The sequence below is a fragment of the Gorilla gorilla genome, chromosome 7, assembly GCF_029281585.2.
Source record: "Gorilla gorilla gorilla isolate KB3781 chromosome 7, NHGRI_mGorGor1-v2.1_pri, whole genome shotgun sequence".
Taxonomy (NCBI): Eukaryota; Metazoa; Chordata; class Mammalia; order Primates; family Hominidae; genus Gorilla; species Gorilla gorilla.
This window is the reverse complement of record NC_073231.2, coordinates 26,301,770-26,326,879: the sequence shown is the minus strand read 5'-3', so window position 1 is coordinate 26,326,879 and position 25,110 is coordinate 26,301,770. Positions and strand designations below refer to the sequence as shown.

At 58.7% G+C, this 25,110-nt stretch overlaps 2 protein-coding genes across 6 annotated transcripts; both read left to right on the top strand.

Moving 5' to 3' along the window:
* The first annotated feature begins 49 nt into the window (after positions 1–49).
* HR (HR lysine demethylase and nuclear receptor corepressor) lies at positions 50–16,207 on the top strand. 5 transcript variants are annotated; one of them, XM_004046743.5, is made up of 19 exons: positions 50–175; positions 1,393–2,044; positions 2,774–3,566; positions 4,872–5,022; positions 5,100–5,293; positions 6,798–6,962; positions 7,731–7,820; positions 8,002–8,117; positions 8,922–9,003; positions 9,391–9,554; positions 9,661–9,903; positions 10,112–10,277; positions 10,446–10,515; positions 10,729–10,859; positions 11,344–11,463; positions 11,562–11,677; positions 13,589–13,753; positions 14,200–14,328; positions 14,865–16,207. In XM_004046743.5, the coding sequence occupies exons 2-19, from the start codon at positions 1,433–1,435 to the stop codon at positions 14,925–14,927; spliced, it is 3,570 nt and encodes a 1,189-aa protein (XP_004046791.4). In that variant the 5' UTR covers positions 50–175; positions 1,393–1,432; the 3' UTR covers positions 14,928–16,207. The 5 variants fall into 5 exon arrangements, with proteins under 5 accessions (XP_004046791.4, XP_018888451.4, XP_018888454.4 ...); XM_019032906.4 differs by having other exon boundaries at positions 6,795–6,962; XM_019032909.4 differs by lacking the exon at positions 13,589–13,753.
* A 4,278-nt stretch (positions 16,208–20,485) lies between these two features.
* Positions 20,486–24,849, top strand: NUDT18 (nudix hydrolase 18). The gene is given in 6 exon segments (XM_063708888.1): positions 20,486–20,506; positions 20,644–20,856; positions 20,858–21,059; positions 21,062–21,468; positions 22,257–22,470; positions 22,708–24,849. Coding segments are annotated over 6 exon segments (1,656 nt in total). The 3' UTR covers positions 23,307–24,849.
* Positions 24,850–25,110: the final 261 nt, after the last annotated feature.

The window sequence follows — 25,110 nt, the reverse complement described above, 5'->3', positions numbered from 1 at the left end:
GCGCCCCCGCCGCCCCGGGGGAAGGAGAGCGCGAGCGCGCTGAGCAGACAGAGCGGGAGAACGCGTCCTCGCCCGCCGGTCGGGAGGCCCCGGAGCTGGCCCATGGGGAGCAGGCGCCCGGTGCCGGCCACGACGACCGCCACCGCCCGCGCCGCGACCGGCCGGTGAAGCCCAGGTAAGCGCCAGGAGCGCGCCGTCTGGGGACACTCGTGGCGGGAGATTTCTGAGCCGAGCCTGCGGTGCCCGTACGGAGCGTGTTCCCCATGTCCCTCTGGGCTGGGCCACACATTCTGACACCTGAAAGTTAGGAAGCCCGACGCGGCCAGACCACGGCGGAGCGGTGGCTCCAGAAAACCTGGGCGCCCTCTGCCACTGCGCCGTCACCTCCCGCCTGGTGCTTCGTCGCTCTGGCCGAAGGGACCGCGCCAAGGCAGCGCTGCCGCTCTAGTGCCACCTGTCATCCTGGTCCCTTGCACGCACGTTCAATTTTCCCTCCCTTGCCTCTCTCTGGGGCCCAGCCCGCTTTCCCCGCCTCCTTCCCTCTCCCCTCCCCGCCAGGCTGAAGTTTCCAGCGGCGGTGGCGGCTGCCCTGGCACTGCTGGCTGGGCTAGGGCAGCTTGACCCATCCAGCTGAGGCTTCTTAATCTCCCTCCCCTGTGCCGGCGCGCTCTTCCCGCTGGGGGCCAGGGCGGGGTTCCTAGCCCTCTGCAGTTGTCCTGGGACTCTGCTTGAGAAGCCGAGAAACTGCAGGGCTCTGGGAAGAGGCTGACTCAGGGCCGCCCAGGTGTAGAGAGAGACACAGCCAGCGGCCCTGGCTGGCAGCCTTCCCCAGCGACTCCAGCCTGCCAGGCCTGCACTTCCCACGGCTACAAGCCTGGCTGGGGCTGTAGGCTAGGGTTGGGCTAGCAGCACCCCCAAAACCACGGATTGCAGGATGGGAAGAATCCTCTGAGCCGACCCAAGCCTCAAGGGCACACTGAGGCCCAGAGGAGTGACATGATTTGCCCAAGGCCATACAGCATAGGACAGAGTCAGGCTCAGGATCCAGCCTTTTTCTTCGTTCAGTGCCTTCCACTTTCTGTCCTCCCTCATGGGTCGTGAGCAGATTCCTAGCTCGGTGAGGCCAGGACATGCCCTACTAGCAATGGCAGCCTCTGCTGAGGGGCACTGGCCCAGGTGGAATTTGGGGAAGGGGTAACATCCCCACACTGGAGGAGCAAGATGCGTCTGGCTGCATGTGGAGAGGCAGCATGGTGCCCAGTTGTGGGCTGGCACTTGCCTTACTGGTTTGAGCTGCCTCAGTGCTGCCAGGGCGGTGCCCACTCTGTGCCAGGCTGTAAGGTGCTTGGGACATGTGCCCCAGAAGCTCATGCTTTGATGGTTATGCTCCAGGGACCCCCCTCTGGGAGAGCCCCATGAGGGCAGGAGAGTGATGGAGAGTACGCCCAGCTTCCTGAAGGGCACCCCAACCTGGGAGAAGACGGCCCCAGAGAACGGCATCGTGAGACAGGAGCCCGGCAGCCCGCCTCGAGATGGACTGCACCATGGGCCTCTGTGCCTGGGAGAGCCTGCTCCCTTTTGGAGGGGCGTCCTGAGCACCCCAGACTCCTGGCTTCTCCCTGGCTTCCCCCAGGGCCCCAAGGACATGCTCCCACTTGTGGAGGGCGAGGGCCCCCAGAATGGGGAGAGGAAGGTCAACTGGCTGGGCAGCAAAGAGGGACTGCGCTGGAAGGAGGCCATGCTTACCCATCCGCTGGCATTCTGCGGGCCAGCATGCCCACCTCGCTGTGGCCCCCTGATGCCTGAGCATAGTGGTGGCCATCTCAAGAGTGACCCTGTGGCCTTCCGGCCCTGGCACTGCCCTTTCCTTCTGGAGACCAAGATCCTGGAGCGAGCTCCCTTCTGGGTGCCCACCTGCTTGCCACCCTACCTAGTGTCTGGCCTGCCCCCAGAGCGTCCATGTGACTGGCCCCTGACCCCGCACCCCTGGGTATACTCCGGGGGCCAGCCCAAAGTGCCCTCTGCCTTCAGCTTAGGCAGCAAGGTGAGTGCAGGGGCAGAGAGGGTACCTGTGGCTCTGGCCTTGCAAAGTAGCTCGGTGGTCCCCAAGCTGCCCTTCCACTGTGATGAAAAGAGAAGGCAGCACCGAGGTAGAGGGGTCTATCAGCTTGGAGCTGTCCCAGGCCCCACAGTCAACCCCAAGCAAGCCCTACCGTGAGCAGCTCCATCTCTCTAGGCCTCCCCTGCCCTCAGGTCATTGCAGCCACTGACTCACCCATTGTCTGCCTAGGATAAGGTCCTGGGAACTGTGGCCTTGGAATGTGTGGCTTGTCCTGGGAGGAGATGGGTGGGCAGACAAGGGCCCTCTATCTGAGAGTGGGATGTGCAGGGGAACCCATGGCCCATGTCTAGGGTACCTCCTCCATAGATGACTCCCACTCCCAGGGATGAGATGTTAAAGCACTTAAAACTCAGTATGGCACAGGACACCAAATGGCCCAAACAGACCCCAGATGCCCTTTGGCTGTGCCAGACATTCACCCTTTAGTTCTTAGACTTCCTTGTGGGGAAGTCTGAGAAATCCTGGGGGAGGGGGTGGGGGTTGCCAGGACAGTGTCGGAGGCACTCCAGAGACCTAGGGCAGTGCTGTTTATTAATCAGAATGTGAGGGCTTCAGTATTCTCCCCTTCCTTCTTGCTTGTCAGTTCTGCCCATCCATTTAGGCACGGGGAGCCCAAGTCAGCTGAAACGTAACACTTTCTCCCCTCTTTAGGGCTTTTACTACAAGGATCCAAGCATTCCCAGGTTGGCAAAGGAGCCCTTGGCAGCTGCGGAACCTGGGTTGTTTGGCTTAAACCCTGGTGGGCACCTGCAGAGAGCCAGGGAGGCCGAACGCCCTTCACTGCACCAGAGGGATGGAGAGATGGGAGCTGGCCGGCAGCAGAATCCTTGCCCACTCTTCCTGGGGCAGCCAGACACTGTGCCCCGGACCTCCTGGCCCGCTTGTCCCCCAGGCCTTGTTCATACTCTTGGCAACGTCTGGGCTGGGCCAGGCTATGGGAACCTTGGGTACCAGCTGGGGCCACCAGCAACACCAAGGTGCCCCTCTCCCGAGCCGCCTGTCACCCAGCGGGGCTGCTGTTCATCCTACCCACCCACTAAAGGTGGGGGTCTTGGCCCTTGTGGGAAGTGCCAGGAGGGCCTGGAGGGGGGTGCCAGTGGACCCAGTGAACCCAGCGAGGAAGTGAACAAGGCCTCTGGCCCCAGGGCCTGCCCCCCCAGCCACCACACCAAGCTGAAGAAGACATGGCTCACACGGCACTCGGAGCAGTTTGAATGTCCACGCGGCTGCCCTGAGGTCGAGGAGAGGCCGGTTGCTCGGCTCCGGGCCCTCAAAAGGGCAGGCAGCCCCGAGGTCCAGGGAGCAATGGGCAATCCAGCCCCCAAGCGGCCACCGGACCCTTTCCCAGGCACTGCAGAACAGGGGGCTGGGAGTTGGCAGGAGGTGCGGGACACATCAATAGGGAACAAGGAGGTGGACTCGGGACAGCATGATGAGCAGAAAGGTAAGGGGGCCAGGAGGGGCTGCAGGCCCTGCGTGGGAGGGGGCAGCCGGGGCTGGGGCTTCACATGGGGCGGGGTCTGTAGGCTTTATGAGTGGACCACAACCAGTGGTCAGGCTCCCACCTGGATCGCGAGGGCTCTCTGGGAGTTCCTCAGCATCTCCAGGCCAGAGCCTTCCAGCAAGTATCTTCTACCTCTGTCTCCTCCCAAGCCCTGGTGTGTTGGTGGCAGTATAATGACATAGTTCAGAGCATGGCTCTGGAGCCAGAGTGCCTCGTCCCTGACTTTGCTGATTGGTAGCTGTGTGACCTCGGATGAGTTGCTTCGCCTCTCTGGGCCTCAGTTACTTCATCTATAAAATGGGGAAGAAGACGGCACCCACCTCAGGAAGACTGCTGCAAAAGTTAAATGCTAGAATGATTCATAGCAAGGGCTTGGAAGAATTCCTGGCACCCAGTGAACACTCAGTAAATGTTCACCGTGATGACTGCATGTGCCACAAATCCCTGTTTGGGGATTGCTTGTCCTGAAGGATCCCTTGTCCTGCCCCAGGAACGGCTGCTCTCTTGGCCAGGTGGAGCTGGAGACTCAGTTTGGACTCTGCCAGTGTTAGGGCTCTGGGCGCACCCTGGAGTCACTTGCTACACTGTGCCCTCCACGGAGGACCCTGGCACTGCCAGCTCCAGCCTTAGTTCTTTGGGATCACTTCAGTTTTTTCAGCTTCCTGGACGGCTGGGTGTGGATCAGCTCTCTCTGTGGCCTTGCACAAATGCCCCTGCACCTGGCATGGGCCTGTCTGTGCCCTCTGCCCAGGCCTCTGCCCTGGCTGGGAATTTGTTGGCCCCTTCCCCTTCTTGGGTTACTGCACCTGTGGCCTGTGTCGAAACTCTCTGGCCCTTCTCACCTTCCGGCGCCCTCCGTCCACGTTGGGATTGTCTCCTCATGTCACGCAGCCAGTGGTATCACTAAGCCCTCAGTGGAGCTATCCAAAGTCTACACTGGCTGGATCCTGCACTTGTGTCAGGATGATCGCCCCAGCTGCCCAAAGCCTTGGGCTCAACACACCAGAAAACCTCTTCGCTCGGCTGCTGGTCCATGTCACGGCATCCTCAGACTCCCTGCTCAGCCCAGAGTGCGAGCCTTCCAGCTGCCTGGTCCACTCTTGCTGGTTCTGAATTAGGCTTCAGAGACCTGGGGCGAGGAACTGGGCTGGCTCTGAGTGTGGATGGGGTGGGCGCTAAGGTGAGGAATGGGGTTCTCAGCAGCCCAGGAAACCCAGATTCCTGACCTCTGCATTGTCCCCTCAGGACCCCAAGATGGCCAGGCCAGTCTCCAGGACCCAGGACTTCAGGACATACCATGCCTGGCTCTCCCTGCAAAACTGGCTCAATGCCAAAGTTGTGCCCAGGCAGCTGGAGAGGGAGGAGGGCACGCCTGCCACTCTCAGCAAGTGCGGAGGTGAGCCATTGCCCCTGGACACCTCCAGTGCCCCCCCGCCAGGGCTCCCTGCTCACCTCCCCCTGCCCTCTCTCCAGATCGCCTCTGGGAGGGGAGCCGCAGCAGGAGGAAGACACAGCCGCCAACTCCAGCTCTGAGGAAGGCCCAGGGTCTGGCCCTGACAGCCGGCTCAGCACAGGCCTCGCCAAGCACCTGCTCAGTGGTTTGGGGGACCGACTGTGCCGCCTGCTGCGGAGGGAGCGGGAGGCCCTGGCTTGGGCCCAGCGAGAAGGTGAATAGGACCTCCTGGGTCTGCATGGGGTCTCTGTGTGGGGAGTCCCAGGTGTCCCTCCCCTGACCCCACCCACACTGCCAGCTCCTAGACCTAAGGCAACCTCAGAAGAGCCCCTGGCCTGGGTGGGGACATCAGGAAGTGTCAAACTGGGTACAGCCCAGTTCTCTGGGAGTTTTTGGGCTTGTTGGGAAAACAAGAATGAGTGCCAAGTATCTGCAAGGCACTGGGAGGTGGGGGAGCTCCTGAGAGCTTGGGGGTCAGGCGAAGCTCCCGGGCCTGGAGGGCTGACAGGACCTGGGCTAAGGTCCCCTCTGGCTGCAGGCGCTCCCTTCGGTTGCCCTTCCGCAGCAGAGAGAGTTCCTCATAAGCATACAGCCCTGGGCTGCTGGTCAGTCTTTGGGTGGAGACCCCCGGGGCTCCCTCTTGCCCCAGACAGGCCAGACCCCTTGGTCCATCTTCAGCAGGCTCTCTGTCGGCTCCTGCCACTCCCAGCCTGGGTTCCCAGCACACACGCCACCCATCCTTCCCTTCCCGGCTCCCTGGAGCTTGTCATCCCCTCGGGCCTTGGCACTGGCTGTCCCTGTGTCTGGAATGCCCTGCTCCTCCCTTTCTACCTGGTGAATGAAAACTTACTCATCCTCTGGGGCCCACTTGGGAAGCTCTCCCGCATTCCCATCCTCACCCTTCCCTGGCATTTTCCGTCTCCAGCACCTGCCTCGTGGTGCCACAGTCATCGCTGTATTTATGGGTCCATCTCCCTACCTGGAATGTGTGCACTGCGAGGCAAGGGCAACTCCTAACCACCTCTGAGGCCCCTGCACTCAAAGGCAAGGCGTTCGTTGAATTGTACTCAGCGACACCTTTTCCACCTACCAACAATGGCTTAGTCTGATACTTGGTTCTTAGAAAACCCCACTCCTGGCTGGGCGCGGCGGCTCATGCCTGTAATCCCAGCACTTTGGGAGGCCGAGGTGGGAGGATCACTTGAGTCCAGGAGATGGAGGCTGCAGTGAGCTATAATCACACCACTGTACTCCAGCCTAGACGACAGAGTGAGACCCTATCTCAAAACAACGACAACAAAGCCTCCTGGAGGAAATGGCACCTGAGCATGGTTACCATTTCTGGTAGCACCTAGGGCTTGGAGGGAAGGAGGTGGAGGAAAGAATGTGCTAGAAGTGGTGTGGATTAGTAATTCAGGGCCAGTGGGGAAGTCCCTGGGGGCAGAGCTGGGTGTGGGGCAGGAATGGTGGAGCTGAGGCCTCCACTGTCCCTGGAAGGCTTTGCTGGAGAGGATAGTTTCTACAAGGAGGCTCTTGACAGGGCTGTGGAGTAAGCAGGGGGTAGCTGTCAAGGGGCTTGTCTCCCTTCCCTGGGGGGCCCCTCTCCATGGAAGCTGCTCCTTGCTTCTCCTGCCCCTCCTTGGATCCTTCCCACGTGAAGCCTTCCATTGGAGCCTGTTGCCTTCACCCTCTGACCCTGTTCTCTCCGTGGTCAGCAGGCCAAGGGCCAGCCGTGACAGAGGACAGCCCAGGCATTCCACGCTGCTGCAGCCGTTGCCACCATGGACTCTTCAACACCCACTGGCGATGTCCCCGCTGCAGCCACCGGCTGTGTGTGGCCTGTGGTCATGTGGCAGGCACTGGGGGGGCCAGGGAGAAAGCAGGTAGGAGAGGGGCTGGGGGTGGGAGGGCAGGATGGAGCCCTCAGGGGGACTGCTGCAAGCCTGTGGTCATTCGTTGGCTGCCTCTCCCCAAAAAGCCCCCTACCCACTGCGCAGCCCCAGCCTCAGCCACCATGGCTCAATGCCCTTAGAGCAGACTTCCCCTCTCTGCAGATCAGAGGACCGTGCCTGCGTTCTTGACCACCCTTAAACAAAGGCGAGTGTGCCCACTCGGTGTCTCCCACTCTGTTCAGCTGGCACCTTTTAAAACCTGCTGTAACACTGTGAAGTGGGTATTACTGCTTTTGTTTTCCAGATAAGAAAAACTCACAGGATAAGTGACTTGTCCAAGGTCACACAGTTAGTAACGTGTTGCAGCCAGGACTTAGACTCAGGTCTTCTGATTTCATCCTGTTCTTTTCATAGTTCTCAGCTTTCTTTCCCTTGGCTCAAGTTGGCCACGGGAGAGCTTGAAATTTCCCTGTGTTCCAGCAGGCATGACCAAAAAGAGCTCCAGGGTCAGATACGTTTTAGAACATTGTCTTCCACATGGTTAGCCTAAGGGCCTGCAAAGCCTCTCAGCACCTTAAAGGCTGTGCATTCTACAAGCAAAGAATGCTGTGTCTCTATGTGACCCAGGTTTCCCAGAAAGCATGAGTTTTGTGGACTATTGAGTCCCCTGATTTAGATATCATGTCCTGACCTTCTCTGACCTTAACCTGTGATTACCTTGATTTCTGGACCTGCAGCTTTTCCCTTCCTGCCCCACAGGCTTTCAGGAGCAGTCCACGGAGGAGTGCACGCAGGAGGCTGGGCACGCTGCCTGTTCCCTGACACTGACCCAGTTTGTCTCCAGCCAGGGTGAGCCATCTTGGAGGGGTGGGGCGTGCAGAGGTTGGGTCCTGAGGGAGACCAGCTTCCTGTCTGATTGTCCCTTCCCCCAGTGCCATGCCCTTCTGCTTGGCAAGGCAAAGCTGCCCGGGACTGCCTGTTGGTCTACACTCACCACCAACCTCCCTCTCCTGCCCACCCCCACCCCCAGCTTTGGCAGAGCTGAGCACTGCAATGCACCAGGTCTGGGTCAAGTTTGATATCCGGGGGCACTGCCCCTGCCAAGCGGATGCCCAGGTGTGGGCCCCCGGGGATGCAGGCCAGCAGGTAAGACCCAGGGCATGTCACTGGTTGGGTATCGTGCCTGCAAATGGCTGACCTTTGCAGGGGTTTGGTCCCCCCTTTGTTTTGGTGGGGATGAAGAGAGAGAAGCCTGTGGGATCAGGCTACTTCCCACCTTGGGGATCAGGAGCCATGCATGATCTCCAGCGCTGGCCCCTCCCACCTCCATGCCCTGGAGGTCCTCACCCCCTGCCTTCCTGGAGCATATCCGCCCTACTCTGTGCATATTCTTGTTCAGCGCTTGCCACATCGTGCTAGAGGTGCTTGTTGGTATGGCCAGGTCCCCAGGCCATGGTTCCTTCAGGTGGAGCGTTGGCCCGCCTTCTCAGTATCCCAGCACCTAACACCTAGCAGGTGCTCAATATGCATTCTGCAAAGTTTTTATGAAGTCCATGTTCTTATTATAAAAGTCATCCATTCAAGATAAATAGTTCATTGAATGCATTTTGGGTGCCAGACACTGTGTTATATACCCATTGTGGAAAATTTGGAAAATACAGACAAGTATAAGGAAGAAAATGACGATGACCTTAATGCTACCATTAGTTTTGACATATTTATTTCCAGCCATTTGTCAATTTTAGTAGACTATAGACCCTATCATAGGTAGAAGTCCATGAGCAACTTTTTTCCACCTAATGTTATATCCTATAGCATTTTGCTCCTATAAGCATGATTTTAGGACTGACAAGAGTCCATTGTTCATTCTTGTGGGTTCTGTTGAATTGTGTCTGCCATTTTAAAATCTCTGGTTGGATTGGGGGGGGTGGTGGTGGATGGGTTTAACAGAAGGAATCGACACAGACAACGCCCCCAACTCCACAACCTTCCTGCAATGGCGACACCCACAGGACCAAGAGCATCAAAGAGGGTGAGCGGCTCCTCTTGCCCCTCGGCCTGTGCAAGAGGGAGGCTGGGCCAGAGTTTGAGGCAGGAGGGGACAGTCGCGGAAGTCTCCAGGGACTTTAGCAACCCCCCCCCCGCCCCCAATAATCTCCACTACTCCCCTCAGGACACGCCTCCAAACACCTTCTTTGGCCAGACCCCCCTCTGAACCCCTCTTTTTAGAGGCTCTGGAGCTGCCTGCAGGAAAAGCAGTAGAGCGGGGAGACCCAGAGCAGAGCTGAGGTGGGGGATGCTGGCTGGGGAGAGAGTGGGCTCAGCCGGGAAGAGAGGGAAGAGCAGCATGGGCAAGAGGGCCTCGAGGGGAAGAGGAGGGACCAAACGCGAAGCCCCCCACCATCTTCCTCCCTGACAGAGACCCCCGATTCTGCTGAGACCCCAGCAGAGGACCGTGCTGGCCGAGGGCCCCTGCCGTGTCCTTCTCTCTGCGAACTGCTGGCTTCTACCGCGGTCAAACTCTGCTTGGGCCATGAGCGAATACACATGGCCTTCGCCCCCGTCACTCCGGCCCTGCCCAGTGTGAGTGAGGGCACGGAGGGAGGGCTAGGAGCCAGGGGACCAGAGGCTGGGCCTGCCCTCCCTGTGGGGCCCAGTGGGTCCTAAGCCCCTGTGCCCCTCTCTGCAGGACGACCGCATCACCAACATCCTGGACAGCATTATCGCACAGGTGGTGGAACGGAAGATCCAGGAGAAAGCCCTGGGGCCAGGGCTTCGAGCTGGCCCGGGTCTGCGCAAGGGCCTGGGCCTGCCCCTCTCTCCAGTGCGGCCCCGGCTGCCTCCCCCAGGGGCTTTGCTGTGGCTGCAGGAGCCCCGGCCTTGGCCTCGGCGTGGCTTCCACCTCTTCCAGGAGCACTGGAGGCAGGGCCAGGTGAGGCGCCCCTCCCCTCCTCTCCCAGCCCTGGCCACCCCACCTGCCCCTTGGGGCCTTGGTCCCTAGGCCCAGACAGACCCAGTGGCTCAGAGGGAGCAGGAGGGCTGTCCCCGAGCTGTTCTACTGCCCTTACAACACGCCCTTGCCTGGCCACGGCGGGCACCCTGGCCATTCTCCTCATGGCCTCCTTCCTTTCCCACCACAGCCTGTGTTGGTGTCAGGGATCCAAAGGACATTGCAGGGCAACCTGTGGGGGACAGAAGCTCTTGGGGCACTTGGAGGCCAGGTGCAGGCGCTGAGCCCCCTCGGGCCTCCCCAGCCCACCAGCCTGGGCAGCACAACATTCTGGGAGGGCTTCTCCTGGCCTGAGCGTAAGTGTCCCCAACACAGGGGAGAGGGAGCTGGGAGCCCAAGCCCTAGGGATCGGGTGGCAGAGGAGTCCCAGGGTGACCCCGAGGGGCTGGAAGCAGGTGTTGCTGCCGCCGGGGCAGGGGCTTCAGGGCTGAGGAGGCCAATGGCCGTTCTGTCTCCTCCTGTAGTTCGCCCAAAGTCAGACGAGGGCTCTGTCCTCCTGCTGCACCGAGCTTTGGGGGATGAGGACACCAGCAGGTGTGTATGTCACCAAGGGCCAGCCCTACCTCCCCGCCACCACAGGCCCCGCCTGGTTCAGCCCTCCCCTCCTCCTCTGCCCCCAACCCCCACCCCGTGGTCCCTGGTACTCTCATGTTTGCCCTCTGGGAGTTACCCTGGTGGTGGGGGGGCTTTGATGGGGTCTCTGGTGCCCAGGTTGGGCCTGCTGGGCATGACCCCCTACCCTGACAGGGTGGAGAACCTAGCTGCCAGTCTGCCACTTCCGGAGTACTGCGCCCTCCATGGAAAACTCAACCTGGCTTCCTACCTCCCACCGGGACTTGCCCTGCGTCCACTGGAGCCCCAGCTCTGGGCAGCCTATGGTGAGTGTCCCTCCACTCCTGCCCAGTCTCTACTCCCATGCCTGTCTGCCTGTCATCTCGGGGCATACGAGCGTCTGTGCCAAGGCCCTGGGGCCTGAAGCGCTTCTCTGATTCCATTTCTTTCTTTCTTTCTTTTTTGTTTTTTTTTTGTTGTTGTTGTTGAGACGGAGTTTCGCTATTGTTGCCCAGGCTGGAGTGCAATGGCACTATCTCGGCTCACGGAACCTCCGCCTCCCAGGTTAAAGCAATTCTCCTGCCTCAGCCTCCCGAGTAGCTGGGATTACAGGCATGCACCACCACGCCCGGCTAATTTTTTCTATTTTTAGTAGAGAGGGGGTTTCTCCATGTTGAGGCTGGTCTCAAACTCCTGACCTCAGGTGATGTGCCCGCCTGGGCCTCCCAAAGTGCTAGGATTACAGGCATGAGCAACCACGCCTGGCTCTCTGATTCCATTTCTAACTGTTCTTTCTCTATTGCCATGCAGGTGTGAGCCCGCACCGGGGACACCTGGGGACCAAGAACCTCTGTGTGGAGGTGGCCGACCTGGTCAGCATCCTGGTGCACGCCGACGCACCACTGCCTGCCTGGCACCGGGCACAGAAAGGTAGGTCCTCGGCCAGAGGCAGGAGCGGGGACAAGCTACAGAGGTGAGTGTCTGTCGCCACCAGCCCTGGGCCTGCCTGAGTGCTCTTTCCTCCTCAGACTTCCTTTCAGGCCTGGACGGGGAGGGGCTCTGGTCTCCGGGCAGCCAGGTCAGCACTGTGTGGCACGTGTTCCGGGCACAGGACGCCCAGCGCATCCGCCGCTTTCTCCAGATGGTGAGGAGGCAGCCGGGAGCCCTCCCCTTCCCCCCGCCCAGCCCTAGAAGCTCGTCCAGTCCCACCCCAGTGTGCGGTCCCGTGTGCTCGCTCCCCGCCCCACGCCCTCAGGTGAGCTGCACAGACCCAACTCGCACAGACAGGTGCAGAGAAGGCAGAGGGGACCCAGAGTTCTGCCGTGGGGCTCAGAGAAGGGGCAGGGGCTGCGGCAGGAGAGCCTGGACCCGATGATGAAATGAGAGCACCAGCTGCCCGAGGCTGGACGTGGTGCTAGGGCCTTAGGCACAATTATCTGTTACCCGTCTCAGCCCCCCGCCCCATGAGGCAGGCACTGCTCCTTTCCCATTGGCAGATGAGACCACTGAAGCTCAGTGGCAGGGCTGGGATCTGAGCTTCTGTCTGTCATGGCCCCAGGTCACTACTCTATGCTCTTCCTGGAGGCAGGCAGCCTCCTCTCCCTTCTGAGACTCCGTCTGGCTGCCCCCCTTTTGGTATTTGCATCTTGTTAGGGGAGACTGCCTGGAGGAGATGCTCCCGGAGGGGCTAGCAAGGAAGGGGGCTGAGGGAAGTGGAGGGAGAGATGGGTCAGGTGAGGAGCCAGGGAAGGGGAAGGTGATGGGGTGGGCTGGAGGCAAGAAGCTTGAGGCGCAGGGGAGGAGAGAGTCCAGGGGTAAGGCGAGGGCAGCCCCGTGGTTCCCAAGTCCAGCTGAGCCCTCATTATCCTGGGGAAAAGACTTCCACCTAGTGTCACCCCTCGCCAAGGCACACACACACACGGAGACGTGCAGAGGCCAGCATGGTGTGCACCCCTCCTGCCCACAGGCACACACATATGTAGATACACACACAGACGCTGGGACACGCAGAGGGGAGCAGACAAGCACACCTCCACACACAGATGGCCTCTTCTGGGCTGGGTGTGGCTGGCCGTGGGCAGTCACCACGGCCCAACCCAGTGACTCACTGGGCAGGGCTGAGGGGCACAGTCTCCCTGGGTGGCCTGGGAAACACTGCTCAGCTCCAGGATGGACCTGAATCTCCAAGGGCAAAGGAATCTTGGCACCCAGCTGGGACTCCCCGAGGGTCCAATTTGCTTCACCAGCCTTCCCTTCCCCCACGGCCCCATCTTGCAGCCCTAAGCCCAGGGGCAATGGCTGAGGTCCTTGCCAAAGGGGGTGGATTGGGCTGGTGGTGGGTTGGAGCACGATGCTGGCGTCCCCTTTGCACATGTTCCCTGGGCACCTCTGGCCTCCGCGAGTCCCTGCCTGCCCAGAGAGCTCCCTGCTCTGGTTAGGCTTGTGAGGTCCCCGTAGCTGTGGCTGCTGCAGAGGCCTCGGCCTGGCCGGAAAGCCTGTTCACCTGCTGGCACTCAGAGCCTCGCAGTGGTCCTTCCCTTTTCTGCATCCAGAATCTTAGGGAGACCCTGATGAACACTTTGAGTTGTCTCCCCAGGGACATACAGCTCTCTCCTCATCCACCACTTAGCACACAATTCTGGCCATTCCAAAGACTTCAGATGAAGAAGTCCTGGTAGACAGTTTATGAACTGGGATTATGCAGGACGTCTCCCTCGGATTTGCAGAAAGGGGTACCATTGAGAGAGGGAGCAGAGGGGCCGAGGTCACAGAGGCTGTTAAAGGCCTCCAGCCCCAGAAAAGCAGGGATTCAGTCTGCCCAGCTGTAGGGCCTTGAATCCCTTCCTTCTAAGCTCCTTCTAGCCAAATGTGTGTTCTGCCAACCTGAGCTGCCCCAGCCCCAAACAAACTCAGCCATGCCCTCCCTGCCTGCCCTTCAAGACTTGACCCTTCGGCTCTTTTCTCCACCCCTGGCCTCTGGAAAGTCCATGCCCCATCCTCCTGCAGCCCTGCCCTTCCCTCCCCATCTCGCTCATTCCCCCTTCTCTTCTTTGAGGTGTGCCCGGCCGGGGCAGGCGCCCTGGAGCCTGGCGCCCCAGGCAGCTGCTACCTGGACGCAGGGCTGCGGCGGCGCCTGCGGGAGGAGTGGGGCGTGAGCTGCTGGACCCTGCTCCAGGCCCCCGGAGAGGCCGTGCTGGTGCCTGCAGGGGCTCCCCACCAGGTGCTTCCCAGCGGGCAGGGGCTCTGCGGGGAGATCAGGATGGCAGAAGCGACCCAATCAAGGCCGCAGGCATCCAACATCCCCTCAATACCCAAGAGCCGGGCAGGGCAGGGAGCCGCACGCTGCTGTGGGGAAGAGAAAACGGGGGAGCCAAGAGGCCTTGAAGTCACTGAGCCCAACTGGGACTGGCGCCAGAGTCCACTCCTGGTCTCCTGGGCATGCTGATGTCAGGGGGCTCGCAGGGAGACTTTAGGGTCTCTCCAGCAGTTCTGAGGCCCGGTTTTGGCCACAGGCTTTGAGGTGTCCAGTGGTGCATCCAGGAATCTGCTCTCTGAGAGCCAGGGGTCGGGGGTGGGTGTCATTAGAGGAAGCGAACCTCAGGGACCAGGGGGACAGGGAGAGGATGTGTGATCTTAAGCCTCACTGTCCATGTCCCCCCGACACAGGTGCAGGGCCTGGTGAGCACAGTCAGCGTCACTCAGCACTTCCTCTCCCCTGAGACCTCTGCCCTCTCTGCTCAGCTCTGCCACCAGGGACCCAGCCTTCCCCCTGACTGCCACCTGCTTTATGCCCAGGTGAGTGGGATGTGGGCCAGCAGGCTGGGTGTGCTGCCCAAGCCTCCCACCTCCCTGTGCCACAGCTGCAGTGGACATAGCAGATCCCACCCTGTGCCAAGCAGGCAGCCACCCTGTGCAGGGGCAGAGTATTCCTTTTGTTTATTTTGTTTCATTTTGTTTTTTGAGATGGAGTCTTGCTCTGTCGCCTAGGCTGGAGTGCAGTGGCACTATCTCAGCTCCCTGCAACCTCCGCCTCCTGGGTTCAAGTGATTCTCCTGCCTCAGCCTCCCAAGTAGCTGGGACTACAGGCGCCCACCACCACGCCTGGCTAAATTTTTTTGGGATTTTTAGTAGAGGTGGGGTTTCACCATGTTGGCCAGACTGGTCTCGAACTCCTGACCTCAAATGATCCACCCACCTTGGCCTCCCAAAGTGCTGGGATTATAGGTGTGAGCCACCACATCTGGCCAGATATTCCTTTTAAGTAGGGTGGGGGACAGCGGGTGAGCCCAGGAATGTAGTTGAAAATGCTTTGTCCTCTCTCTTTTTCCTAGATGGACTGGGCTGTGTTCCAAGCAGTGAAGGTGGCCGTGGGGACATTACAGGAGGCCAAATAGAGGGATGCTAGGTGTCTGGGATCGGGGTGGGGACAGGTAGACCAGGTGCTCAGCCCAGGCACAACTTTAGCAGGGGATGACGCTAGGGGACTTGGGGATTTCTGGTCAACCCCACAAGCACCACTCTGGGCACAAGCAGGGCACTCTGTTCCCCTCCCCCTTAAGCCAACAACCACAGTGCCACCAAGCTCACACCTCTCCTTCTCAGGCTGGCATCTCCCCCACCCTGTGCCCCTCTTCATGGTACCAGGCCCGCACTGGGGGCAATTGACTTCCTCCAATCCCCACTCCTCCGAGACCCAGGAGACAAACAGCCCTTCCTTGGGGAAACTTGGGAATCATTCTGGCTTAAACAACACCTCCTCCTGCTGCTCACTCCCGCTGAGCCCACTCTACTGCCCCAGCTCCGTTTCTACCACCGCATCCTCACTGGGCTCACTGCAGGCATGCTGAACAAGGGGCCTCCAACCTTCTGCCCTCCTGCCAAAAGATCTGGGGAGTGTGAGGAGAGGGTGGCATCAGAAGCTGCTCAGGCTTGGCGGAGGGAGCGGCATGGGCGATGTCACTCAGCCCCTTCCCGGTCCGCCCGCTTCCCTCCTTCATGATTTCCATTAAAGTCTGTTGTTTTGTGACTGCTGCCAGTGTGGTTGGCCCTGCCCCTGCAGGCCACATGGTCCAGGGAGGGAGGGGGACATGGAAATCTGCCTTAGAGACAAATGGAGTAGGGCAGCCCGGAGCTGGGGCCCAAGGGACAGGACACCACTGCCTGCTCTTCGTCTGGGGCCTGGGGCCTTGCCTCCCACTGAGGAGACTTTGGGTGGGGTGGGGAGCTGTCCCCCGAAGATGCTCCTGAGTGCAAGAGCAGGCAAGGCAGAGTCCTGGGGCACAGCCACGAGGTGACCTCCCTGTGCAGAGACTCCCGAGCCCTACTCCACCCAGCAAGCTCCAGTCGGCCCCATCTCTCCCGTCTACCTTGACCTGGAGATCCAGAAGTATGGCCCAGAAGAGCCCTTGCCCCGCCTGTCTGCCCTTGGTGGCAGTGGCCGTGGCCGACGCCAGGCCCAGCCACCCTGGGACTGAGCCTGACTGCTTCAGACAGCCGACCCCTCCTTGTCCCCGCTCCACGCCCGCAGCCTCCTGGTGGCGCTCCGCCCTCTCCCGCTTCCTTTGTGTATGTCAGCCCTACAAAGAAAAACACTCCCACTCTTGTCATACCTAATTGTTCCTGCTGTGGTTTGGGGAATTTTTTTATTAAATAAAGTTTTTTATTATAAGTGTAATATACTTTCAGAACATTTAGAAAATAAGAAAGTCACCTTCTAGCCCATCATTACACACCTCCAACTACTATGAGTATTTTGGCGTATTCCCTCCCAGTGCTTTCCCCAAGGATTTGCTGTGCACATAGCTGGATTTCTGTGTTTTGTCCTTGGTTTCTTTCTTTTGACACCATATCATAATCATTTTCTGTGTTGCTACCTAATCTTCATTTTAAATGACTGCTTATATTCCATTAAGTGGCTTTGCCATGATTTACAAAACTATGCTTTATTTAAAAAAAAAATGTAGGGCTTCCTTCATTGTTTGGAGAACTCAGTTATTTTCATTTTTTTATGGGATAAAGAGGAGAAAAGAAAAGAAAAAACTGAGAACTCTACAGTTTACTTTGCTATTGTTTTCATTTAATTTATCTCATCTGGCCAGGCGACGTGGTTCACGCCTGTAATCCCAGCACTTTGGGAGGCAGAGGCGGGTGGATCACTTGAGGTCAGGAGTTCAAGACCAGCCTGGCCAACATGGTGAAACCCTGTCTCTACTAAAATACCAAAAAAAAAAAAAAAAAAATTAGCTGGGCATGGTGGCAGGCGCCTGTAATCCCAGCTACACGGGAGGCTGAGGCAGAAGAATCGCTTGAACCTGGGAGGTGGAGATTGCAGTGAGCCGAAATCCTGCCACTGCACTCCAGCCTGGGAGACAGAGCAAAACTCTGCCTCCAAAATAATAATAATAATAATAATAATAATAATAATAATAATTTATCTCATTTAATCCCTTTCATTAAAACGATCTCAGTTAATCCGTTATCAGGATTTTGAGACAGATAGGATTTATTTCCATTTTACAGAAGAAGAAACAGGCAAGCTACAATTAAGTAAATTACCCAAGGTCGCATAGCAATTTTAGTGGAAGAACTGGGATTTGAACCAAGTTTTCTGAGTCAAGACACCTTGTGGACATTATAGTCTTAACTCTTAGTGGAATTTAAAGACAGGCTTGCCCTCCTCTCTGTCCTTCTTCTTCCAATGTATGTGCTTTATAGCTGATCATGTTCCAAGTGGCCCCGAATGACCCATTCCTACCTACGTTTCATCTTTTGTTTGAGACAGGGTCTCACTCTGTCACCCAGGCTGGAATGCAGTGATGCAATCTCAGCTCTCTGCAACATCTGCCTCCCGGACTCACGCCATCCTCCCACCTCAGCCTCCTGAGTAGCTGGGACTACAGGTGCGTGCCACCATGCCTAATTTTGGTAGTTTTTGTAGAGACAGGGTCTTGCCACACTGCCCAGGCTGGTCTCGAACTCCTGGGCTCAAGCAATGTGCCCACCTTGGCCTTCCAAAGTTCTGGGATTACAAGCGTGATCCACCATGCCCCACTTCATCTTCTGTAGCCATGTCCTGATGTCACCTCAGAACCCCAAATCTGGGGTATTTCCTGTGGGAAGATGGTTCTCTGAATTTTACCCATTGGGGTGGGAACAGTGCATCACTGAACCTCTGTCTTCCCCTCAAGACCTTATCTCCTCTTAACCCCCTCTGGCCTTCCAGGTGGGTCACAATGCCCTTGAGGACATATTTGGTCTCTTTGTAAACAGAAGTGAATCAATGTTCATTTGTGCCAGCACTGTTCCTGAGAATGCAGCCGGACCAGGTAGGGACTGACTCGGAGACTCGTCTTGGGGCACTCGGTGGCACTGTTCCTCAGAGACCCTTGGGCCTCTGCTGCTCACAGGGTCTACCAGCTGTGCTCTGCCTGCAGCCCCTCTGTCGCTCAGAAATCCCAGACATACAACCAGCCAAGCTGGAAGTGAGCGCAGGGTTGCATACCCAATGCCTTCTTTCCTTTTTCTCTGATAAAATTCTCAGACTTTTTTTTTTCCCTTTTTACCCAGGAGCATAGATTCGAGTTGCCCTGAATATACATGCTCAGGCTTTTTATTTTGAAATAATTTTAGATTTACAGCTGAGTCACAAAGATAGCACAGGAAGTTCCCAATTATCCTTCACCCAGCCTCCCCTATTGTGAACATCTTACATAACCATGGTGCCTTGATCAAAACTACGACATTAATATTGATACCACACTACGAATGAAGCAACAGGCCTCACCAGGATTTCACCAGTTTTTTCATGAATGCCCTTTTTCTGTTCCAGGATCCAACCATGCCTGCATTTGACAGATGGCCTGGAGGGTAGATGTGGCGTCCCCAGGGTCCCTCAGAGGGCTGGCTCAGAGAGCTAGCCTGTGGCCAGCCCTCCCTCTCCCGCTGTAGCCTGGGTTCCTGCCCTCCTCACCTTCCTACCTTGTCAAGACACAGGCCTTGTTGCTCTGTCCATGGCTCTAGCATCACAGATGCCCTGATACAACCTTGCCCTGCCTGTCCCTATCCCCATCCCCATCCCCATGGTCGCCTACCCAGGCCTTCCTGCTCCTGTGCTCCCGCCATCCCACCCCCACCGCACATGTGCACATATGCCCTGAAACGGCTGGCTCCGGCTTGGCTCCCATGGGTGCTGGGAGCATTAAGCTACTCCCATTCACCATACTGTGCGGCCCACCACACTGGCCAGGGTTCTTCCCTCTCTGTGACTGGAGGACATACAGTTGACTTGTTGGGGACACTGGTGGTTCCTATCTAGCCTCCCGTCCTCCCTCAGCTGCCTCCCTTGTCTCAGGGCCTCTCCAGCCTCTGTCTCACTGCTGTTCTCTCCCAAGGCCTTGGGAACTCCTGCCTCTTTGTTGTCTCAGCACTCCCTTCACAGTTTACAAGGGGCTTTTGGGGAGGGCTTTACCCCCCGGGATAATGGGAGGCGTGGAGCCATGGTTTGCTGCGGTCTTTGCTCTCTGGGCAGTGAGGCCTTCTGCTGTTGTTTACCTTAGGCTGCCTCTGAAGCTCCCAGATCCCTGCCTAGACATGATCTCACTCTCTCAAATCATCCCTGCGAGGCAGACAGGAGTCTGGGTCCAACTTCCCCCACTTCACAGGTGGGAAAACTGAGGGATTCACACGTGTGTGCCGCAAGACACACACACACACACACACACACACACACACAGAGCAAATATGTTGACAAGTTGCTCTGCAGTCCTGGGGTCCTGTGCCTGCAGTTATTTGGAAGGTGAGAGGTCCAGGATAGGGCCTGGCCCAGCGGCGTTCAGCAAGTGCCTCAAAATTCATGGGCCTTCTAGTGATATCCCCCAGCCTAACACAGGGCCCTGCCTCCAGGGAGCCTGTGGTCAGTATCAGCAGGTGAGAGGAGCCTAAAGAGATGCATCCTGCGTTGCTGAAGTTCCTGAGTCCAGTTCTAAGGCAGCTCTACAGGCACATTTCGCCAGGCGTGGTGGCTCACGCCTGCAACCACAGCACTTTGGAAGGCCAAGGCGGGAGGATCACTGAGGCCAGGAGTTCAAGACCAGCCTGGGCAATACAGCAAGACCCTTGTTTCTACAAAGAATTAAAAATTAAAAATTTAGCCAGGCGTGGTGGTGCACACCTGCAGTCCCAGCTACTCAGGAGTCTGAGGCAGGAGGATGACTGGAATCCAAGAGCTCAAGTCTGCAGTAGGAGCTGTGATCACGCCACTGCACCTCCAATCTGAGCAACACAGTGAAACCCTGACTCTAGGGGATAACAAAAGTCACATTTCATGAGGACAGGCCTTGCGTGTGGTAGCAAGAGCTATGGTGGAGAGGGACCACCCCTGAGGGTTGGTGGGCTGCCTGGCGACGGTGCCCAGTGCTGGACAATCCACACAGCTCCTCTCCGATTGTTGTGGCTTCCCAACACCCCTGTAAAAGAAGAATTGCTATGACCCTGCTCTACAAATAAGAAAATTGAGGCCCACAGCTCACCCAGGAGCACAGAGCAAGCCAGTCAGCAGTGGCTGGCCAGCTGGCTGCAGGTCCTGAGCTTTGTCCACGCCACCAAGCCACAGTCTCCCCAGCAGGGAGGCGCACAAAACTATCAGAGGCAGAGGAAAGGGGTGGCCTCTGCCAGGTGAGGAGCCAGACGGCCTGCTTCGCAGATCCCTTCCAGCTGGCTTTGCCTTCCAGTGCTGAGGGGCGGGTGAAGGAGGAAAGGCCGAGCTGGGAGAGGAGCAGGCGCTCTCCACAACCACCCCCACCCTGCTCTCCACGAGCCAGGTCCTGCACGCTGGGTGGGAGGGTGACGACAAGGATGGAGGAGCAGGGCCCCACCCCCGCCCTCCCAGGGCGCACCATCTGCAGCAGAGAGGGCCTTGAGCTGCGTGGGAAATGCGGTAGGCAGAGGGACACTGATGAGGGTGGGCCGGCTGACGGTAGCCTTCTCTCAGTCCCGGACCCCTCCCGCCATCCCTAGCCCTGCCCCCTCCCTCCTTCCAGCGCCTGTCACTCTTCCTGCCCAAACCAAGCATTTAGCACTTAGCCTCGAACCCTCAGCTGACTCCTCATCTAGGACTCCGTCCATCTCTCCAACTATTGCAGAATCTCCTTCAAGGCAGGGGTTTATGTCCCCCACCCCACGGGCCATGTGACATTTATAACTCTTTGGTGGAATGAGAAGAAAGGTATTTGGGATATGATCAACTCCGGCAATGCCATTGTGTGTTTACGGCAACAGCGGGACAGTGGGTCCAAGGGGCGGCCCCGGGCCTCCGTGACGTCACCGGGATTGTCGCGTCGCCGTCGCGTACCCCGGCGGCGCAACGCGCCCTGCAGGAAAGATGACGTCACCGTCGGAGCTCCTGCAGACCAGTGCGCGCTCGGGGAGTTGGCGAGCGGGTGGCGGCTGGGAGACGTCCCGAGCGCACGGGACTGACAGGCGGCAGAAGCCGGGCGGGGTCCGCTGGGCTCCGGACCGGTGCCCACCCAGTTCCCGGGCGGCCCCGCCCCCTCGGTGACTGCCGCGGGCCGACCAATCCGGGCAGGCCGCGGCGCCGCGCAGCCTATCAGCGGCCAGAGCTCGCGTGCGCTTCCGCGTTCGCGTGCGCTTCCGCGTTCTCGTGAGCTCCCGGCCCGCTGCCGCAGGGACTGGGAGAGGGCTCCTCGGCGCACTCTAGCCCGCGGCTCTGCTCAGTCGGTCTGCGAGGATCCGGCCCGCCGCCCCCCGGGGGACCCGATGGCCTCGGAGGGCCTGGCGGGGGCGCTGGCTTCCGTGCTGGCTGGCCAGGGGTCCAGCGTGCACAGCTGCGACTCGGCGCCGGCCGGGGAGCCGCCGGCGCCCGTGCGGCTGCGGAAGAACGTGTGCTACGTGGTGCTGGCCGTGTTCCTCAGCGAGCAGGTGAGCGGCCGCCCCCGGGCCCGCCGGGCCTCGGGAGCGCGCAGCCAGCCCAGGTGGGGACAGAAGACCCAACGGCCACAGCCAGCGCTGCCGCGTGCGTGGCGCTTCCCAGTTTTGCAAAGCACTCCCACTCCCGCTCGCATCTGTGTCCTGCGTTCGTCCCGATATGCAGAAGAGGAAACTGAGGCCCGGGGCCTGTTTGTCTCATCCCACTAGGCCTCATTCCTTCCCTTCCCCAGAGTCTAGCGGAGTGCCCAGGACCCCTCAGATAGCAGTGGCTCAATCCGGGCTTACCTTCAGGCCTTTGGTGCTGATCCCTGTAGTGGGCGATGTAATGACAACTAGACGGGGCCAGGGCCATAGGGCGGGGTTGTACAGAGCGGAGGTGGGGGTCGTGTTTCAAGCCAGACCCCAGTGTGAGGACCCATCACAGTTTGTAAACCACGCCGTTGGAGGCGAGAGATACACAGTGGCAGGTACAGACGCAAATCAATGCAAGACAGACACATGGTGACCCTCACTCTGGGGCCTCATCTCCAGCCCCTGAAGCGGCTTCCAGGAATCTCAGCCCTTCCTGAAATGGAAGTCTTCCTAAATCCAGAGAGAGACGAATTGCAGAGAGGAGAGGGCTGCAGCCCCCAGCGACACGAGGGCAGGTCTCCTGGAGCGCTAGCCAGGTTGAGGGTGTCCACCCAGAGGGGAGTCTTGGGCGACTGTGTTTGAGATGCCCCCTGGTCCCGGGGCGAGGGAAGGCTGTGGCAGGAAGTGAGGACCCTCTCTCCTCTCAGGATGAGGTGCTACTGATCCAGGAGGCCAAGAGGGAGTGCCGGGGGTCGTGGTACCTGCCTGCGGGGAGAATGGAGCCAGGGGAGACCATCGTGGAGGCGCTGCAGCGGGAGGTGAAGGAGGAGGCGGGGCTGCACTGTGAGCCCGAGACACTGCTGTCCGTGGAGGAGCGGGGCCCCTCCTGGGTCCGCTTCGTGTTCCTCGCTCGCCCCACAGGTATGGCCCACCTGGAGGCAGTGTGAACAGGGCCAGTTGACACCTTTCCCCCAGCTCCTCGGTGAGGTGAGCCCCTCTACAGCCAGTCCTGTTATGGCTGGGACAGCCTGGCATGGGCAGATTCCAGCCTTTGGGCTGGGGGCCTCTCTCCTGGGTCAGGGATGTCTGTTGACTCTGCCAGACCTGCACTTCTCTCCACACAGACCCTCCCTGCCCCATCCCCCACATCTCCCCCAGGTGGAATTCTCAAGACTTCCAAGGAGGCCGATGCGGAGTCCCTGCAGGCTGCCTGGTACCCACGGACCTCCCTGCCCACTCCGCTGCGAGCGCATGACATCCTGCACCTGGTTGAACTAGCCGCCCAGTATCGCCAGCAAGCCAGGCACCCTCTCATTCTGCCCCAAGAGCTACCCTGTGATCTGGTCTGCCAGCGGCTCGTGGCTACCTTTACCAGCAGCGCCCAGACAGTGTGGGTGTTAGTGGGCACAGTGGGGATGCCTCACTTGCCTGTCACTGCCTGTGGCCTCGACCCTATGGAGCAGAGGGGTGGCATGAAGATGGCCGTCCTGCGGCTGCTGCAGGAGTGTCTGACCCTGCACCACTTGGTGGTGGAGATCAAGGGGTTGCTTGGACTGCAGCACCTGGGCCGAGATCACAGTGATGGCATCTGTTTGAATGTGCTGGTGACCGTGGCTTTTCGGAGCCCAGGGATCCAGGATGAACCCCCAAAAGTTCGGGGTGAGAACTTCTCTTGGTGGAAGGTGATGGAGGAAGACCTGCAAAGCCAGCTCCTCCAGCGGCTTCAGGGATCCTCTGTTGTCCCAGTGAACAGATAGAGAGGTGGAGGAGGTGACAGGGAGCTAGGCAGCCGTGCTCCCTCCAGTGCGGACTTGTCTCCCTCTGAGGGAGGCAAGAGGCTGGTGATCAGGGATCTTGTTGCATTGGGAGCAGGGGCGGCTCTCCTGGTCCCCAGGAGAGATGCTTTGAGGAGCATTCCTCTAGATTGCACAAGGGACAGTGCCTTTAACCAAGCGAGGAGTCCAAAGCTCAGGACCTGACTACCCTGAGAGCACGCTGACACCTCTCCCCACGGGGATGGGGAGCTTTCTGCACCCCTAGTGGCATCTCCTCATCACGTTCTGTGCTGTCCTTGGGAAAGGCCTGCATTCTGATCCTTCCAGGCCCTTCGAGCATGGAGGGGCACTGGGGAAGGTCCCCCGAGGGAGGAGCACGTTGCTGAGTAAAGAGGTGTTACTCACCTTGCCTCCCTGCCTACACGTCTCTGTGGGGAGAAAGCGATGGGGACTACTGTCCAGGAGCTGCTGCTCCCCTCGTGTTACCCACAGGCACCCATGCCTTTCCCAGTGCACTGACAGTGCGGGCCAGTCTGCTGTCCAGCACGGCCCCTGGGGCTCCCTCCAGCTGGCCTGCTGGCCCGGGATGTGACTCTGAGGGGACCCATCCCTAATGAAACACAGCTCTGAGCCCTCCAAGGGTTGGGCAGTGGGCGGCCCCAGAGGAACTTCAAGTGGGACAGGAGCTGCAGGTGCTGCCTCTGCTCTCTCCTTGAGCCTCCCTGGCGCAGACCCCTCCCCCTGGCTCTCCTGCCTCTGCCTTTTCACAACTTCAGCCCACGCCAGACCAAACCTTTTCTTCATTTCCCCTCAGCCTCACTGAATCATGGTAGGATTTTTTTTTTTTTTTTTTTTTTTTTGTAAGTGGCCGGGCACAGTGGCTCACACCTGTAATCCCAACACTTTGGTAGGCTGACACAGGTGGATCACTTGAGGTCAGGGAGTTCGAGACCAGCCTGGCCAACATGGCAAAACCCCATCTCTACTAAAAATACAAAAAACTAGCCGGGCATGTTGGCAGATGCCTGTAATCTCAGATACTTAGGAGGCTGAGGCAGGAGAATCGCTTGAACCCCGGAGGCAAAGGTTGCAGTGAGCCGAGCTCCAGCCTGGGTGATAGACTTCGTCTCAAAAAAAAAAAAAAAGAACTTTGGCCAGGCACAGTGGCTCACACCTTTAACCCCAGTGCTTTCGGAGGCTGAGGCAGGAGGATCGCTTGAAGGCAAGAGTTTGAAGCCAGCCTGGGCAACATAGTGAGACCCTGTGTCTACAGGAAAAAGAAAAGGCCAGGCTAGGTGGTGCACACCTGTAAATCCCAGCTATTCAGGAGGCTGAGGCAGGAGGATGGCTTGAGCCCGGGAGGTTGAGGCTGCAGTGAGCCATGCTCAGGCCACTGCACTTCAGTCTGGGTGAGAGAGCAAGACCCTCTCTCAAAAGAAAAAAGAAAAGAAAGAGGAAAAAAAGAACTTTACTGAAATTTAAGCAAAAATCAAAGGAAATGAACAAATAAAATATATCCAGTGTTCTACGGTAGAGATTTCTGATTCTGAGCAAGGAAACACTTGCACAGACTCCCCTTCTAAGGGCCAAGATAACCTCCAAGGCCCCTTTCCCAGCCCCCTCCCTGCCTCTCTTGGCTGCCCTCCTTTCTGGGCCCTGGAGGGTGGTAGGAATCCTTGTACCCTCTGAGGACAAATACCTCACAAATGATGGAACCAAACCCTTTTGTTTCAGTTCGCTTCTCTCAGTGTCTAAGGGACCCACTGGCCCATATCCAGTCGGCCGG